General features: G+C 46.9%; 2 protein-coding genes across 3 annotated transcripts; one reads left to right on the top strand and one right to left on the bottom strand.

The window, feature by feature from the left end:
• Positions 1-1,969: 1,969 nt before the first annotated feature.
• On the top strand, positions 1,970-4,925 carry LOC101763116 (transcription factor RF2b). The gene is made up of 4 exons (XM_004985828.4): positions 1,970-3,124; positions 3,305-3,437; positions 3,543-3,627; positions 4,451-4,925. Exons 1-4 carry the CDS (start codon positions 2,292-2,294, stop codon positions 4,669-4,671), a joined length of 1,272 nt encoding a protein of 423 aa, XP_004985885.1. The 5' UTR covers positions 1,970-2,291; the 3' UTR covers positions 4,672-4,925.
• A 354-nt stretch (positions 4,926-5,279) lies between these two features.
• On the bottom strand, positions 5,280-10,250 carry LOC101762451 (myosin-11). Of its 2 annotated transcripts, none has more exons than XM_004985825.3 (13): positions 9,876-10,250; positions 9,226-9,398; positions 9,040-9,140; positions 8,782-8,865; positions 8,540-8,643; positions 8,376-8,462; positions 7,667-7,869; positions 7,334-7,535; positions 7,198-7,248; positions 7,015-7,113; positions 6,835-6,894; positions 6,631-6,755; positions 5,280-6,525 (listed from the first exon to the last, which is right to left on the bottom strand). In XM_004985825.3, the coding sequence occupies exons 1-13, from the start codon at positions 10,095-10,097 to the stop codon at positions 5,421-5,423; spliced, it is 2,616 nt and encodes an 871-aa protein (XP_004985882.1). In that variant the 5' UTR covers positions 10,098-10,250; the 3' UTR covers positions 5,280-5,420. The 2 variants fall into 2 exon arrangements, with proteins under 2 accessions (XP_004985882.1, XP_004985883.1); XM_004985826.3 differs by having other exon boundaries at positions 6,631-6,752.
• Positions 10,251-13,148: the final 2,898 nt, after the last annotated feature.

The following is a 13,148-nucleotide window of genomic DNA, read 5'->3' as shown; positions in this document are numbered from 1 at the left end:
TTTCTCTCCCCCCAGAAAGCCGCTTTTGTTTAGGGGGCGTTTTCTTCCCGTGTCTTATTTTTAGCACGTGTCACATCGAATGTTTAGATACTAATTAGGAGTAGTAAACGTAGACTATTTACAAAACCAATCACATAAGTGGAATGTAACCGCAGAGGCGAATCTATGAAGCCTAATTAAACTAATTAATCCATCAGTAGCAAATATTTACTGTAGCAACACATTGTCAAATCATGGACTAATTAAGCTTAATAGATTCGTCTCGCCGTTTAGATTCGTCTTATGTAATGGGTTTTGTAAATAGTCTACATTTAATACTCCTAATTAGTATCTAAACATTCGATGTGACAGGTGCTAAAGTTTAGCAAGCGGAAGAAAACAGGCCCTAGTTTCTGGAGGAGAAGTCTTGCTTTCTTGGCTTGGCTTGGCTTTCCCATTCCAACCGTGATCAGAGAAACCGAGTGGCTCCGCCCGTCTGCCGCGCATGTGGCACCGCCGCGGCTGCTGCAACCGGCAATTGCCTGTGCTGACCTAGCCTAACCTAGCCATACTGCTAGTCTCTCTGCGTGGCTCGAGTCTAATGCGCTGCATTTGCATTACACACGGTGACATGGCAGTGGCAGTGGCAGTGGCAGTGGCAGCGCACGTGATGTGTCGTTGCACTTCTCTGCATGTAGCACAGCTCAGCAGCGGCGTGGCTTTAACTTGTCGGCCAAGAAAAACAGCCAGATGCAACCGCCTTCATTCGTGTCTGTGTCTGTGCATGCAGTCATTCAAAGTATGAATACTGCTGCGAGCTACCAGATTCAAAATGTTCATTTATTTTACCAGCGGGACCTGCAAAGTTTAGGAGAATTTGTGCCTTCTCCAGACGACCTGCCCTCACTCCTCAGACCTCAGCGATCTTTGGGAATCGAACAAAAGGACCTGATACTTCGATCGAGAAAGCTAAAGCGGAAAGGCCCCGTATCGGCATTAATGCACATGACCTGCAGTTGCGAGCCAAAGAAAAATGATCATGCAACTAAACTTTAATTTCAAGCAGCATTGCTTTGTATGCGTATCGATCACTTTTTCTGGAAGATCCAGGGGATTGGCAATCATAACCTTTTGCAAAACCAACCTTTTTTAAATTATAGTAAAGTGAGCTCATACATTAGTAAATACTCACTGCGTAATGAAGCTCACGAGCGTACAATCTCCGATTGAACAGTGAGCGTGTCTCCTGTCACTGATGCACCGATGTACTTAAAACCATGCATGGTCACATTTGCACAGACAGTGATTTATGAGAGCCGTTGGATCCGACGATCACGCAGAGAAGGGACGAACTTTACCATCTTTTTTCTGCTCGTACAATGCATGAGAGCCGGTTCCAGCTCGCAGTGAGGTTGTTACTATTGGTGCATTGAACCAGGCTAATAATCTTGTGAAGCATGCATAACGTAACTCCACTACTAGCATAGCCGGCTCGTATCCTATGCATTGCGTTGTGTTACAGTTCATACTGCTCAAACGGCAAGTTCGCATGCGACTTTTTATCACCAGGATGACAGAATAATCGGCACGCTGGATCCAACCATCTGCACAGGCAAAATGCCGTAACAGCATCTTCCGACCAAGGCAGCAGAGGAAGCTATCGATCAGGTCCCAGCTGGCACACCCCCAAACACAGACCAGCAGCGAGAGTGAACCAGCGGCCGTCCGTTGCTGTGTTCGTACAGCCAAACTCGCACAGAGCTTTGTTCAAACCCACATGAATGCTTGTCTTGACTGTGCTGCGAGGCAAGCCAAGGCAGCAGGCCGCCGCCGCCCCCACACCGCGCGCGCGGCCGGCCCCTGTACGAGGTCGATACGCATGCTGAGGAGTGGCGCGTAGCGAGGCGCAGGCGAGCGCACCAAGGTACTAAGCAAGGAGCCGAGACCAAGCCAAACAAAACGGGGGATGCCATGCCAACGCCCAGATGGATGAAATAGGGAGCGGCAGGGCACGGCAAAGGCAACCCCACCGCACACGGAGGAGGAGCAGCAGCGGCATCCCCCCACCACACCACCTCGCGCTCAGTCACAGACATCGATCGTCACCAAACGGCGATTAAATACACCCTTAAAAGCGCCCGCCCGACCCAAACACCGCGCATTCCATTCCCATTCGATTCCACCGCCGCCGCCCTGCGTCGTCGCGGCGTCTGCACCGCCGACGCCGCCTCGCTCGCCCGTCCGTCTGTCCTACTCCTTCCGTGGAGACCTCGGGATCCCTCGACCGCGTGCCGCCCGCGCCGAGGCCGAGCATGAACGGCATCGTCGGCGACCCGCACGCGGCCGCGATGATGATGCAGCAGCACGTGCAGCAGCAGCTGGGGGTGTCGCTGCCGATGGCGACGTCGTCCTTCGCGCCCGACGCGGCCAGCGCCAAGCCGAGGCCGCCGGGTCTACCGCCAACGCCACCCCCGGCGTCGTTCGCCGGGCATCGGCCCTCGCCGGGGGACGTGTGCATGGACATCGACCCCGCGGCGCGCAGTAACAAGGCGCACCGCCGCTCCCGCAGCGACGTCCCGTTCGGGTACTTCCCGCCGGCGACGTCCCACCTCCCGCCGCCCAAGGTGGAGGCCGGCTGGAGCCACCACGGCGTTGGCGGCGGCGGTGACGCGGACGACCTCTTCAACGCGTACCTCAACCTGGAGGGGCTGGACGGGCTCAACTCCTCCGACGAGCGCCACGACGACGGGGACAGCCGCGGGAGCAGCATGAAGACCAACGGCGCCGACAGCAGCGAGAACGAGTCGGAGGAGTGCGCCGCCGACAGCCGCGCGGCCGGGATCCGACTCTGGGGCGATGCCAGCGCCGCCGGCGACAGGCGGGAGGGGCTCAAGAGGAGCGCCGCGGGGGACCCGGCGGCGGCCGCCGCGCCCATGGCGCGCCACGCTAGGAGCCTGTCCATGGACAGCCTCATCGGGAAGCTCAACTTCTCCGCCGGCGCGGCGGCCAACGGCGTCATGCCGGGGCCCAACAGGTTCAGCCTCGAGTTCGGTAGCGGCGAGTTCACACCCGTCGAGATGAAGAAGATCATGGCCGACGAGAAGCTCGCCGAGATGGCCCTCGCCGACCCCAAGCGCGTCAAGAGGTAATTACTACTACTGCTACTTGATGCCATTCATCTCAAATTCTTGAGCTCTTCCGCTCCATTATTGGTCCTTAGGATCGATCAAGCTTGCAAAATGCTTCGTGATTACAATGTGTTACTGTGAAATGGTTGGACTGATCGATTCGAGCTGTGTGTTGTTGCGTGATCGTTCATTCGTAGGGTGCTGGCGAACAGGCAGTCGGCGGCGCGGTCCAAGGAGCGGAAGATGCGCTACATTGCGGAGCTGGAGCAGAAGGTGCAGATCCTGCAAACAGAAGCCACGACTCTCTCCGCTCAGCTCACTCTTCTCCAGGTACCTTGCTCTAATTCCTCTCGCGTTCTCTGGTCCATTTCTCCTCTATCACTTTCAAGTGATTCACTTCGTGAGATTGACACAGTTCTTGAACATTTCTCGCAGCGCGACTCGGCGGGGATCGCGACGCAGAACAACGAGCTCAAGTTCCGGCTGCAGGCCATGGAGCAGCAGGCGCAGCTGCGCGACGGTGCGTCGTCTCCTGATCTCACTCACCTCTCCATGCCTCCTTGTTCCTTGCTGTGCCCGTCAACGTCCGATGTGCTAGGCACTATAGTCTTGGATAAGTTAGCAGAAGAAACTATTATCCCATTGAAGTCGACGTTGACATGTTGGCTTGTCCCAGTTCGTGTGCCCACGGCTCTGAAATTGCGGGTGAGCTCGTGTTGGCATTTGGAGGTGGCCGGGTTGGTAGTTGGTGCCTTGGTGGTTGGATTTTCTATACAATCCCTCGAGCAATACCGGTAGTCGTTAGCATGTACTACTCCTACTAGTTGTGTCTAGGAAGATGTGCTAGCCATCATCAGAGGACCAAGATTTGCTTGTGTTTTGTTTAATCTTGCACCCTTGCTTAGTGTCTACTGTTCCAAATTATAAGTCATTCCAACTTTTTTAGAGAGTTAAATCATCTCAAGTTTGACTCAATTTATATAATAAAGTAGATATTAAATAAGTACTATTAGTTTCTTCATTAAATATATTTTAATAATATACCTATTCGGTGCTATAAACCTATGTGATCTTCTTTATAATTTTGGTCAAACATAAAAATAATTTGACTCTCAAAAAAATTAGAACGACTTATAATTTGGACGGAGGGAGTATAATTTAGGAGTATATGCACTTTAAAAAAAATACAGCAGGCACAGACATGCTAACATATCAGCATGGCAGCATGTGCTTTCTGGGAACTTATGTCAGCTAGAGTCTAGTTGGTAGCAACATGGTAGTTATGTGCCAATTCTTCTATTTTTTGGAGGTTAATAATCATATTTTATTTTCTTCTTGAACAGCACTGAATGAGGCACTGACAGCCGAGGTCCAGCGCCTGAAACTCGCGACTGCAGAGCTCGGCGATTCTTGCTCGTCCAACAATCTAGCCCAGCAGCTTCAACTCAATGCTCAGGACCAGATGTTCCAACTGCATCAGCAGCAGGCTACGCCGATCCCGTTTTACCAGCTGCAGCAGGCACAGCAGAACGGCGTAGGGAAGAACCATGAATCGAAGGAATGAACTCTGAGGCATTGCCGACTGCTTCATGGGAAAAACAAAAGGAATGTCGGTCTAGATGAACTGAAAGCATTTGATTTCCTAACTCATTGGTTTTAAAATGTCGTTAATAATCACCGTGTATTTTTCCAGGTGATGAACCTGCTTGTACCCCTCTATGTTTATTTATTCTTTGGATGATACATCTTTTGTTTGAGTTACCAAACTGATCAAATTGTAGCTGATTCATATTCTTTTGTACTACTATATCTCTCGTTGTTGATGTTTTCTGCAACTTGGTACCTGAGTACCAGAGTATGCAAATATGCAGACTTTGTTATGCATTTAAATATACCTTATCTAGATGCATAATAATATTTATGCATCTAGAAAAATCAAAACGACCTATAATTTAGGATGGAGGGAGTATTTTGATTGCATTTGCTGTTTGCAGTTTCAAGATGGCAACATATCTTTTATGAACTTTGTTGTTACATATTTATTGCTAAATTAAAAATGGAAAAGCAGATCCCATAGTTAATCTCGATATGCCAAGAGAAACCATCTGCGCCAAACATGACACTTCACTTGGTATCAACATATACATATATATATATATATATATATATATATATATATATATATATATATATAAATTAGAAAGAAATGGAAAATAAAATGCATACATGCAACACCATGGTACAACCTCACATGCGAAAAGTACAGGAATAAAAAGTTCTAACTATTCACAAGGAAAGTCGACTCCTTTTAACCTACCCAACAGAATCCTCAACCATAGGCTCCTCGCTGTCATCATCTGTATCAACTTCCTCGCTGCCTTCATCCGTCTCGGCATCAGACATTGGTTCATCATTTCCACCGCCACTTCTAGACATTTGTTTTTTGAATTCAGGATCAACAATTTCAATCATGGCACTAAGGACACGATGGTGGTCAGTTATTTTGGAAACGGCATGTTCAGCATTATTCTGACTCCCAGCCGCTTGGCCCTCCGAGTTCACCAGAGTTAGCAAAGCATCCGCCGCCATGCTACCACCATCTTCCTCATCCTGCCCCACGGCATCACCAGCATCTTCCACGCTCCTAGGCGATTCGTTTTCACCATTGACAGATGGAGCTGTTTCCACTGCCCAGCTTCCAGCAACTTCTGAGGTCAACAGATCAGCTGTTCCAATAGCTCCAGCATGAGCATCCTCCCGTTTGCTCTCGGAGCAATCATACTCAAGTTTATCTTCAGAACAGTGGCCAATGCCATCTTTGGGGATTGGAACAGGATCCTCATTTGCATGTGGCTGGTCCCCATCTTTAGCTTCCTCATTTTCTTGAGGCTGCGCTTCATCTTCAAGCGGCATAGTCTCTCCCATATTGTCACATCTTTGGTCATCGCAACCAACATTACCAGCTTGACTTTCTGTCTCAGGAACTTGCTCAGTATCTGTTACCTCCCTCTCAGGAGCTGTAGGAACAGGATTTCCGTGAAAATCAGACCTTAATCTATCCTCTGACCTTTCTGGACTAGAGCACTCTAGACCTTGAGTGCTGCCACCTTCAGCAGTACCACCAGCATGCTGCTCAGTCATGTTGGCATCTTCATCACTAGAACTATGTTCACTTACTTGGGTATTCTGTGTTGACGCACTTGGAGCTTCCACTGTATTTTTTGAGCACCCTACTGATTTCATATGGGCATCATCAGTGGCCAATGGAACTTTATTGAGATCAACACTCATTAAGGTATTCTCATAGTTCTCTTCATCCTCCAAAGTTCTCTGCATAGCTTTCAGCTGCTCCTGCTGTTTTGCAAACAGAGAAGAGATTTCTTCTGTAGTTGAATAGAAAGCACGCAGCTGAGTCTCTCTGCAATAAGCAATATACGGGGGGGATACAAAGGATTATACATAACGTGTAGTGCACACACTTGGGATTTATTGTGTCTATATAAAACTGAAACAGGATTTTTACCGTAAAATAATTCGTTCTCTAGCTCCTTGATACCTCTGTTTCTCAATTGATAGATCTCTAATTGTTGCAGCTATTTCAAGCTCAAGAGCTGAAACCTTCGCCCATGCTTCTTCCCGAGCAGCCTGCTAACAAAAGGATACATGTTGTCAGCTTGTAAGTAAAGGAGAGCAACCTAATATCTAAGCTCATCTGACTGTCTTGTACCTTCTCATTTTCAAGTTCTTTCTTCAGTTTCCTCAGTTCAGTTTCCAGATTATCTGATTTCTGCAATTGCATGGGGGCAGAAGGGGTTGAGTTGTTATCAGCAGCTAAAATACAACAAATGAAAAACATTTTACTTAGATGTGATAATTACTTAAGTCTACCATGCACACTGCTTGGTACCTTTTGATTGTTAGCCGATACTAGCTGCTCATCTTGAAGTCGAGCTTCCAGCTCTCTTACTTTTTTCTCGGATGTTACAAGATTATCTCGAGCATCTTCCTGCATGAGAGAATCAGAGAACAAATAATTGAGGTGCATCAAAGGAATGAAAGAATTTGAAGCAATCATTGTGAAATAGCATACCAGCTTGGACCTCAATGTTTCCACCAGCAAACGGGTTTCTTTTTCTGATTCCTGGAAACAGAAGTCGGAGTTATTGCAATATATGATGTAAAAGACATGACTTCCAGATCAGATTTTAATTGAAGAAAGGTATAACCTGAAGTTTGCCAATAACTTCTTTTTGTTCCCTTTGTTGTCTAAGGTAAGACTCCGCCTGTCTTTTAATTTCTTCTTGAGCCTCAGCTTGCACTTTATGCAATGCAGATTTCATGTCCTGCACAGCCTTATCACGCTCCTCTCTTCTTAAGTTACGCTCCTCACTTAGCTGTCCCTCAAGCTCACATATAATTGCTTTCTGGCTGGAAACATTGCAAATCTCAGATATATGAGATCCTCATGTAATAGTAAATGAAGCATCGAAAGAGATTAACAGAGTTCTTTGAATTGTTGTCAAACGGTAAGAAATTTATATCACGGCAATGCAGAATACCTCGAAATTATCTCACCAGCATCGGCACGTGATTGCTTAGATGCACTAAGCCTTTCATCCAGGTCTTTAATGGAATTCTGTAACTCTGTATTTGATGTACTGAGTGAATCAAGTTGCTTTTGTTTCTCCTCAAGTGCTAACCGGAGAGATTTAGTTTGATCAAGATAAGAAGTTGATGTAGTTTCTCTCAGCTCCTCAAGTTCCTACATCATCGGATTTGCAAAAGCTTAGTTACAAATAAAGGCAATAAGACAATGATGAGTACAATCTTCAAGTAGAAACCTGATCTTTGATGGCAAAAGGGAAATTTTAACAGAGGAGTGAATATTCCCCATTCCGGATAAATAGGTATAAACTTCAATAAATATAAGATTACTTTATCAATTATTGATAATTATGTAGGAAATTTTAACAAGCAATAGAGGAACATCAGAGGCAAGTACAACCTCCATCCCAAATTTTGGCATTTCTAAGTTATAGTTTTTGCTATGCATCTAAATATATATTATGTCTAGATACATAGTAAAATCATTGAATCTAGAAATGTCAAAACAACCTACAATTTGGGATGGAGGGAGTAGATTTGATAAACACTAGAATTTAGAAGTGATACTGGGCCTGAAGTGCAAGAGCAAAATTATTTATGCTAGGAGGAACATAGCACTGAAAAAAAGGCAAAATACAAACACTTCATGAAAGTAACGTATACCTTTCCATGCTGCGCTTGGGCCACTTTTATTTCAGTTCTCAAAGTCTCGATTGTCACAACATGTGCTTCAAGTTGTTCCCTGAGATCCTGCGTCAGTTTAAGCTAGAAAGGTTAGCAAATCTCCAGGACACGAAGCTACTGTCGTACTGAAGGAGCCAACTTACGGCATTAGATTTTTCTAGTCTCCGGACATCATCGAGTGAAACAGGACCATCAAGAGAACCAATACCAAGACCCTTTAGCCTCTTGCTTCCAGAACCACCCTCCTCTTCAAGATCAAACAAAAATAGTGGTAAGTATATATCAAAACTTGTAACAATAGTCATGATCACCAAACCAGAAGACAACCAACAAAACTCGCAACATAGTCGTGATCACCAAACGATAAGAAAGCAAAACTCCTCACCTGACTTCCTTTTGAGAATGGTAGCCCCATTCTCTACGCAACTGATTGCATTAACTTCACGGTAGACAAATGAATACGAAGAATCTGCAAAAGCAACATACAGTTGAACTTGTTCAATAAAAAAAAACATACAGTTGAACTGAAGATTTACAACATCAAGCACAAGAGAGAGTGATAACATGGTACTAGCAAATGAATAGCTACCCCCTAGTGAACCCAGTACAGACTAATGAAATTGGAAGGAGCAAAGAATCTTACCTTTGTGAACTGATATAAATGATATAACGTCACCATGATTAAGCTTGACTGGGGATGAACTTTTCTTGAGCCTTTTCCAGTTGATGTAAGTGCCATTCGAGCTGCGGAACACAAGAGATTAGCTCAACAAAAGAAAGAAAAGGAAACGAAACTGACAGATACGGAAAGATCCAGAAGAAGAGAAACCTTGTGTCCTTGATGAAAACAGGGACAGGCTCATGGCGGTTCAGCTCCCCCAACACAGTGTCCTTGTATATCCGGCAATGCCTTGTACTTATTTGTGGATCAGAAATCTGGAAGCGGTCCTCAACGCCACGTCCTAGGTAGTGCTCCTCACCACTCAAAAGAATGTTAATTCCCTGCAGTTGGTTCAAAGAACTTCCATCAGATGGCTGAAGAAACATATGCCTCATAATTGCATTTTCAGCAAGCACAAGACGAAAAACATCTATAAAAGACCATGAATTTTTTCAAGCCATTGAATGAAAAGCATAATTATCAATAACAAAAACCGGTCTGAACTTTCTCCCAAGTACAGAGAAGCTTACTACATTCTGTAATTGGTGAAGCCAAAACGCAAAATGCTACTTTGCGCTAGTGATGCAAGCCGAGTCACTGCTTCTGCTTGGCGCATTTGCAGACCATTATCAGAAACGAAATTAATAGCACTAGCAGTGCCATCAGCCGATAAAGCACATGACAAGAAACATTGCAATCCAACAAATGTTTCCGGATAGCAATGCAGGCAAATACAAAGACAGGAACACGGATGACGGATCAGTGACGTCAGAGCTTGGGTTTTAGGGTTAGGGTTTAAGGGAGGGTAGGGAGGGGACCTGGGGCCGGAGGCGGGCCTTCTTGGAGATGGCGGTGAGGACGGCCCAGACGCCCGGCTCGGTCTCCTGGATAGGCTGGTCGGCGAACTTGCGCGCCACCGCGCGCATCTCGTCGGGGGAGACGGAGGAGACCTTGGGCGGCGTGGACTTGCAGCAGGAGGCCGCGTCCTTGGCCGCCGCCTTGGGCGTGACCACGAGCTCGCTGGTCGGGTCCGGCGCCATTGCGCGCGCGCGGGCGCGGCGGATCCCGCCCCCCGGGCGCGGAGGGAGGGAGCCAACCGCCGAGCGGTCGGAGGGGATTGGAAATGGCGGGTGGGGGACTGGAAGAGTTGGTGGACGGCGCCACGGCGGGAGTGGAGGGGCTGTGGAGTCCGGGGCGCTGCCGAGTTCGCGGGGTCCGGGGTATAAATGGTGGGGATTTGCGCGGGTGATGGTTGGATGGGCTGGACCGTTGGATGGAGATCGAGTGGTTTGGAGTCCAAGGAAAAGGGCCGGGCGTGTAGTGTGTCGAGGAAGGAACCGCGCTAGATGCCTGCTGCTGGGTCATGGACCGAAACGGACTGGGATAACGGGAGATCAATGGACTTCCATTGGAAACTGTTATTGTTGCCTTCATGGCTTCATGCCCCTGGTCGCTCCTTGTTTAGACGAACAATTCGCATGGAATTCAGAAAACATTAAAAAAACTCCAGTTTGACGGAGACTTAAAATAAAGCCCTATTGAAACATAGCTTTATTCCAGTACTCGCTCCGTTCCAAATTGTAGGTCGTTTTGATTTTTATAGATGCATGGATGTTATTTGTTTACCGAAGTCAGCAGGAGAAGTCCCGACCTATTTTTTTAATATAATTTTTTATTCCAAACCTGTTTAATTCGCTCCACGAGGAGTTAAATCCAGACCTGCTGGATGCTACTCAGGTGCATAAATATTATTATGCATCTAGATATAGTAATATGTATGAATCTAGAAAAGCTAAGACGACCTACAATTTGAAATGGAAGAAGTACATTGGAAGCTCCATAAGTACAACGTGACTCCGTTCTTCTGTGTTTTGAAAAAAAAAAATCAAGCTCTAAGTTTATCTTGAAGTGAGGAAAAAGCTCCCCTTTACAAGGAGTATGACTTAACAAATCGAATCAGGGTGGCATATCCAAAAACGTGTGCCGTTTTTTTAGGGACAGGAGGGGCAAGCCCCTACTGAAAAACGTGTGCCGTTGATCAAGACCACTCTAGCACCATGGTATATGGCTGAAATTTGTGTCCGTTTCTACCGAGACTCGGCATCAGTTTTCGTGTTTCGCTCCGCAAGGACATTCGCCATATGATGAACCAAATATTGTCCATTATCTCATTCATAACGGTGACAATTGAGTTCGAAGCTGGACAGATCTCTGCATTTTATTTGCAAGATATGGAACTTCTCACAACTATATGTTGAACTAATTTAAACAGGCGAGATGCTCTTACATGAATGCAGAGGCCGTGAGAAGATTTGCAAGATGAAGCATTTTATGAAAGAAGCAACTTCAAAAACTCCCTTAAATTATTCCTAATATCTTAATTATGCTCTAACAGCTTCCCAAAACCGCCGGTCTCCTTCGGACGCTTCCTCACCGAGCCGCTCGAGTGGGGGAAGTGGTCCGCCTTCGCGCACAACCGCTACCTCGAGGAGGCCGCCGTGCAGGCGCGCCAGGGTTCCGTCGCGCAGAAGGAGGCCTTCTTCGAGGCGTACTACGCCAGGAAGAAGGAGCGCAAGAGCGAGGACCACGCCCCCGCCTCCGCGGATGATGACGGCCGCCTCGAGGAGGCGGTGGAGGAGGACGGTGGTTCCGCCGCCTCGTGGACGTCGTCGTCGGCTGAATCCTCCTGCATGACGGACCAGGCACCGGCGCTGGGGGATGAGGAGACGTACTGCGGTGGTCCCCGTGCCAGTGATGAGCCGATGGGAGTGGCCGAGGAGCTCGCGGTCGTTACAGTCACAGATGCGGTTGGTCTTATGGATGCACCCGTGGATGAGCTGTGCCTCGGGGAGGACGACAATGAGCAAGTACTAGCTGGAGCAGTTTTGGAATCGCTGGAGAAATAAGATCTGTGCTCGAGTAATTTGGTGGCTGTTGATGGCGTAGACAAGCAACCGTTGAAGGTAACTGATGCATTATCTCATCAAATTCTTCTCGTGGCAATGGGCAGTAACATTAAATTACTGACTAACATGGCCACATGAGCAACAGAGGAAAAAAAAATCATCGTCATGGTCATCTCAGGACGAATCTAGCACCGTTTGTATGGAAAAGGAGTTATACGGAAAAGGCTTCATCAGCTTTTTACCTATCTCCAACTGATTTTGCACAACATAAAAAAAATTGATTTTGCACAACGCAGCGGCATATTTGATGGGTAGGAGCGGCGGCAAAAGGGCGAGGCACTGGGAGGGGCGAGTGGCAGCAGCGGGCGCTGCCGCTAAGAGGTCGACCCAGAACAGATCGCGAGGTGGAAGCTAATGGCAGCCCAACATAGGAGCTGACATGACTAGTTTTGAAGTACCGGAGAGTTTATTATTTGAGGTGTGGGATGACATGAACTTGGAAAAAAAAATTAGTAGAGCTTCGGATTTTTTTTGAGAGACTTTTGGAGTCACTCTTACTCCGGTTTAAACTTAAACCGCTCCATGAATCTAACTAAGAAATCAAATCATGTTCCAATACAAAATAACACCCTAGAAAATTTCATGGATCCAAACCAACATAAAACCAAGTTAACGGTACCTCAAATAAGCGTACTTACACTTAATTTTTTTTTGGAACCTGTTCATTCGGATTCGCTATTTTTTCAGTGGTACGTAACGTGATTTGATACATAAGATAACTTTATCGATATCAAGATTTATTTGGTCACTCTCTCCTAGATGTTTTCAGGGATGTGTATGCATTACCAAGGACGATAGTTAGGAATTGTGCGACAAAAACACCAAAGGTTGTCAGAGAAACTTCTGCATTCTATTTTATTTCTTTGCTCGCAGAACCTCGGTAAGAAAAAAAAAATGCCATATGACAATAGCACCCATCATTTGGCAAGCACGTCTGCGATCATTGCCGACCAAAAGGCATGCCGGCTCCCTCAAAGAGCTGAAATAGCACTGGATAAAAGTGCGCCACAGAGCTCCTCATCGCTTATTGACTCCGCTCAAAAAGAAACATGGTGGCGGGCTCCGCTCCGCTGGTAGGCCATTCCCGCCTTGAACTCAACGCCGTAAAGATCCTTATAAATAAAT

This window comes from Setaria italica, chromosome IX (assembly GCF_000263155.2).
Source record: "Setaria italica strain Yugu1 chromosome IX, Setaria_italica_v2.0, whole genome shotgun sequence".
NCBI lineage: Eukaryota > Viridiplantae > Streptophyta > Magnoliopsida > Poales > Poaceae > Setaria > Setaria italica.
The sequence above is the reverse complement of the archived record's forward strand: the minus strand, read 5'-3'. Positions and strand labels throughout refer to the sequence as shown.

Excerpts from the sequence above, each read along its gene's own strand:
- LOC101763116 (XM_004985828.4), top strand. The coding sequence starts at position 2,292 with ATGAACGGCATCGTCGGCGACCCGCACGCGGCCGCGATGATGATGCAG. Across the intron at positions 3,125-3,304 it reads GACCCCAAGCGCGTCAAGAG|GGTGCTGGCGAACAGGCAGT; the intron begins GTAATTACTACT and ends GTTCATTCGTAG. Across the intron at positions 3,438-3,542 it reads CTCAGCTCACTCTTCTCCAG|CGCGACTCGGCGGGGATCGC; the intron begins GTACCTTGCTCT and ends CATTTCTCGCAG.
- LOC101762451 (XM_004985825.3), bottom strand. The coding sequence starts at position 10,097 with ATGGCGCCGGACCCGACCAGCGAGCTCGTGGTCACGCCCAAGGCGGCG. Across the intron at positions 9,399-9,875 it reads AGGCCCGCCTCCGGCCCCAG|GGAATTAACATTCTTTTGAG; the intron begins GTCCCCTCCCTA and ends AACCAACTGCAG. Across the intron at positions 6,895-7,014 it reads TATCGGCTAACAATCAAAAG|AAATCAGATAATCTGGAAAC; the intron begins GTACCAAGCAGT and ends ATGCAATTGCAG.